A 4835-nucleotide genomic window follows, 5' to 3' on the forward strand; every position below is an offset into this window, starting at 1 on the left:
TAGTCCGTCTTTGCCTTATTCCTGTTTTAGAAGCGTTTTCACCCTTTCCCGTGGTTTCAGTGACTAAGGCCACGAGGCGGGGCTGCCTCGTCCGGGGCGCCGTGAACACCTCCGTTAACCGTCCACATCGGCTTCGTGGAGGCCCCGTGAGGTGACTGGCCCGGCGAGTCTTTGCGTTATCGTGACATTTAAGGGAACAGGACGGGATCTGTCCTCTGCCGACCGGGCTGATGCAGATGGCGCGTCTCTGTTCCCTGGGCGGGCGGCTCAGGGCAGGGACGTCCTCTGCAGTGGCTCGGAACCGCCGCTCGCTCCCTGAAGGGCGGGCGGGCGGGAGGTTGGGCGGAGCCGCAGCTGGGGCCTGTCGCGCAGCGAACGTTGGTCCCCTTCCTCCTGCCCCAGTTTCTGAGGGAATAGGAGTAAGTATCATTACTATAGGAATAAGTATCATTACTATAGGAATAAGTATCATTACTATAGGAATAAGTATCATTACTATAGGAACAAGTATCATTGCTAAAGCCACTTTCGGTTCAGTCATTCGTTTAAAAAACCCAGAGCTCGAGGCCTTTAGGAAGAAAGCCACGTGGGAACTCGGAATAAAGAGGGTTCGACCCAGGCCGCGGTCGCCGCATGGCACGTTCCGCCGCACGGCCCTCTTCACGTGCAGGGTGGATAACCGCTTTTCCGTTACGTGCGACCGCATCGCCGTGTCACACAGGAACAGAAGCGAGCACTGCTCTGTGTCTGGCACCGGCTGTGCTGGTGGAAGGCGCCTGGGCCCGAGAGCGGTGGCCTCAGGCCGGCCAGTCCCAGGGAGCCGGGCACTGTGGCCACTACCGCAGGGCGCCGCCGGGTCGAGTCGGGAATATTCCGTTGCCGTATAAAGCACTGTCGCCAGATCGGCGGTGGCGCTGTGCGGGCAGGTGTGAGCTCCGCCTCCGCCCCGGGAGCCACGGCCTGTCTGTGAGCGTCTCCGATGGGGCGCCCCGCCTGGAACGCAGGAGCCCCGCGGCCCGGAGGGTCACCCCGCTCTCCCCTTTGCCTCCTCAGGACGAATTCCTCCTCCTGCTGGCGCGCGGGTCCCCCGCCTCGCCCGGATGACCAGGGCTCCTGTGGCTGCTCGGTAGGTGTCATGGCTTCCGTCTCTCTCTGTCTAAACCTCGAGTAACGACGATTCGTTGACTTCATTTATAAAACCTTCGCTTTGTGAACCCGGTGAGCGAGCCGCTTCTCGGCAAAGCTTCGTTACGGGAAGTGGGCGTCTGCCCAGGGCGGGCTCGGTGGGTCCCACAGGGCCTCCTCTTTGACCCTCGGTGGGCAGTGGGGAAGCTGGGCTTGCCCGTGGGGAGAGATCGCCCCAGATGCCGAGGCGGGGCGGCCCCCGCGCTCCGGCCACGTCGCCGTTGAGTTTGAGCGCTGGGTACTGACGCGTGCGACGCGGCCCTCCCACGGTCAGAGCGAGACCATTATGTGGGAACTGACTGGGATGCACCTCGAAGTCCGTCTCACAAGGTGATTATAAAAGGCTCCGCCCGCCAGCCGCAATCACCCCGCTAACGTGGCAACCGTCACTCACAGCAAGGAGAGGCTTCGGTAACCGAGGCTCCGTCGAGGAACCGGCCGCACGGAGAGCACGTGCACGGGGCCCCTCTGCCTCCGGCCACGGGGACGTCCCCGTGCAGTGACTTCAGAGACCAAGCCCGCATGTGGGTGACGGTGACGCGGTGCCCGTGCTGGACGTTCGGGCACGGCCGGCCAGGCCGCCCGCAGACACGGCCGTAGTCGGTGCTTCTTTGCAGCGACCTGCTGTCTTTGGCTCAGGTTTTTTGGGTGCAGTGATTTGTTTTTTTCCTTGTTTACTGATGAAGCCTCTGAGTTTTCACTCGGCGCTCTGGTCCACCGCCCGATTTAATCCTTACACCGATGCCTGTTGTCACGCGCTCCTTCAGGTCCGCTGGCGTGGACTGGAGCTGATGGAGAGGGCTGACTGGGTCTCTCTAGGGACGGTCTTTCGGGACGGTCTGTGGTGACGCTCCTCAGCTCGCTGCCGCCCGCATGGCCCGTGCGGTTCCAGTGACGTGTGGGCAGAAAGCGGCCTCACGCACAGTCCCGTGGCCAAGTGCATTTGAGAAGCACCGGGTGAAGTGGCACTCGGCGGGTCTCTGCCGCAGCTTCCGAGATGCTGTCATCCGTGGACGTCGGCTTAAAGTGATGATGGTGTGGGGAAGACGCAGCATTTTCTGCAAACTTTTTGACCAAAGACTCCTCCTCTCTGTGTGGCACCTGGGTTCTGTGGGACGCGCTTTACGACATGCTGGTCCACACGTGAGGAGTCGGAGGGCCACGGGAGAGAGGGCGTCGAGGCGGCGTCCTAGGCGGCATTTGTGGGTGGCGTTAGTAGGCGTCCTGAGGGACGAGGGCCACTCTGCAGGCCGGAGGAGACGCCCCTGGGCCGCGCGGAAGGAGTCGGGGCCGAGGCTGCGAAGCGTCACGCTGAGTTAAAGGCCCCGTTGGCAAAGCGCTGGGAGTTGTAAACGGGTTTGTTTTCTCTCTCCGGAAACATTGCAGACGTGTCCGAATGGGAGTGCCGGGGCCCCCTACCTGGCCACCCGCCTGGGCCACACGCTGCTGAACCTCTCGGCCTTCCGCCTGCCCGAGTGCTTGCTGGTGCCGAGTGAGAAACCAAGGTGGGTTCAAGCTTGTGGCAGGATTACTTTGCAAATCCGATTGTGTCAGATGCTGATGTTCTGAGACAGGTAAGTAACCGTGACCTTAGTGCTCGTGAAAATCCCAAAGAAATGCTATGGCCTCAGGGGACCCCTTACCTCTGGCCTCTGCTCTCCAGAAGCGCCCTGCCCCTGCGTGGGGTGTAGGGGGGTCTCACGTTAATGGGACGTGCTCCGGAGAGCCAGGTGGCTCGCTGCTGTGCAGCCTGAGAGAGCATGTTCGCAGGACGAGGACGCAGGGCCCGTCACCTGCCCCCGCTCTGTGGCCCCGCGTGGTGGCCCGCGCAGCTGCTGTCCCAGCTCCTGTCCCTCGTAGGCTATTTTTGGGAAAGCTTTGTTTATGTGAACGTCCTTGAGCCTGAGCAGGGGATGCAGGTGAGCGGGCGGGATCAGCGCTTCTCATGGCTTTGAAGAGTAGTCACGGTCACCTCTCCACCGAGTGTCCGCAGCCGTCACACACAGGCTTTGCCTCAGTGCAGAAGCACCCCACGTCTGTGTGCACTGCTGGGGTGCCCTGGCCTTCACCTGTCCCCCCGCAGAGCGAGGGCCGGCTGCCCCAGCCCAAGGGAGCCCGTACCACGGCACCGGCTTTGGGGAAAGGAAAAGCTTTCATTGCTGAGGTGACCCGCGGAGAGATGGGAGGCGTGGCTCAAACCTGTCCCGCCTCCCGGGGGGGTCTCAGCTCCATTTACAGGTGGGGGGGGCTGTGCGTATTCCGTGAAGTGACGTGATTGCGATGTGACGCGGCCTTAGTGCACAGGCGCGAGGGGCCACCACCTTCCTGCGTCACGCGTCGATGTGGGGGGTGAGCATGTCGTCCCTGCTGGCGTGTGACCAGTGACATCGAAGGTCATTCTAGGGTGAATGTTTCTCCCGCGTGCCTGGCGGCTGCCCCACGTGTGATTGGGGCCTTGTTCTCTTCTGTCTGAAAAAGACTCGTGTCCTGTTAGGAACGCGGCGAGGCCGGGGGAGGCCGGCCCGGGGTTACAGCTCCTCGTCACCCCGGCATCCCGGCAGCTCCCTCCTACCTGGCCCCCGGGACCTCAGCCTGCCTCTCTCCCGCGGCAGCCTCTTTATGTCTCGGAGCGAATCAGAGTGTGTGCTTTGTGCAGCCAGGAGTTCGTGTGCCCAGGACCTAGAGTAGCGCCTGGCACATCAAAGTCACTCGGTGTCCCCCAGCGAACGACCGAGCGAGATGGAGCCGGGCCGGACATGCCCCTGTGCCTGTGCCTCAGGGGCGGAAGCTTCTTCCTGGATCTGCACGTGTTATATGTGCCTTTATTTCTAATGTCAAATATTTTTGGAAGCTTAATAGGTGCCAGGTACGACACAGCCCACGGGATATGGAGATAAAAGAGATATTTCCCACCCAGGAGAAACTCAGGGCTGCACGAAAGAGAAACTACCCAATAGGCCATTAAAGCCCATGTGGCCTTCCATAAATCTGGAAATACAGGGCGCGTGAGAAGGAAATGCACCCCGACTAAGGACACAGGGGTGTCCGCAGCGAAGATTGGGGGGGCAGGAGTGGGGAGGACAAAACAGGCCACACGGGGCGCTCGGAAAAGCGTGGCACCGAGCCATTCGGAACAGCCGATCTGTAGGAGAAACAGTCGGGGTGCCGGTGACCCCGCCCCCCGCCTGCGTGTCGTAGCAGGATGGTGATTCCGGGCTGCATGTGCCGTCACGCGAAAGCCTCGCCAGGCCCTCGGAAGCGGCGCCCTGCCCGGGGGCCACCTCGGGGCCCGGCCGCTGTCGCCGTGTGCGCCGTGGGGCAGCCAGGGCGAGCGTGTCTGGGCGCCGCTCACACCACGCTTCCTGTCTCAGGCTCGGAGGCTGGTCCTTTGGCGAGCGACTCCCGGACCCCGCTCCAGGTGCGAACTCGAGCACGTCAGGCCCCAGGACGCGGGCGAAGGTAACGGTTTGCTCTTTAATTTTCTTCCCGTGTTGGAAAGCGTTTAGGGAAACTCCGTATCCAAATGGATGTGTGGGCGCGGGAGGAACCACAGCAAATCCCAGCGTTTGTCACCGCGAAGTAACCGCGGTGACACATGAACATGCCCTTGAAAGAGAGAACAAATCATTTCCTTTAGACTCCGTAGCAAA

The 4835-nt window shown here is 61.7% G+C and overlaps 1 protein-coding gene across 1 annotated transcript in view; it reads left to right on the forward strand.

The window, feature by feature from the left end:
• Positions 1–4835, forward strand: part of ABCA13 (ATP binding cassette subfamily A member 13) — a 148766-nt gene that overhangs the window by 99644 nt on the left and 44287 nt on the right. The window contains exons 40-42 of the mRNA XM_039847126.1: positions 1054–1126; positions 2572–2690; positions 4557–4644. Of these exons, the coding sequence (XP_039703060.1) occupies positions 1054–1126; positions 2572–2690; positions 4557–4644 (280 nt within the window). The remainder of the gene's footprint in view (positions 1–1053; positions 1127–2571; positions 2691–4556; positions 4645–4835) is intronic.

This window comes from Pteropus medius, unplaced genomic scaffold (assembly GCF_902729225.1).
Source record: "Pteropus medius unplaced genomic scaffold, Ma_sr-lr_union100, whole genome shotgun sequence".
In the NCBI taxonomy this organism is placed as follows: domain Eukaryota; kingdom Metazoa; phylum Chordata; class Mammalia; order Chiroptera; family Pteropodidae; genus Pteropus; species Pteropus medius.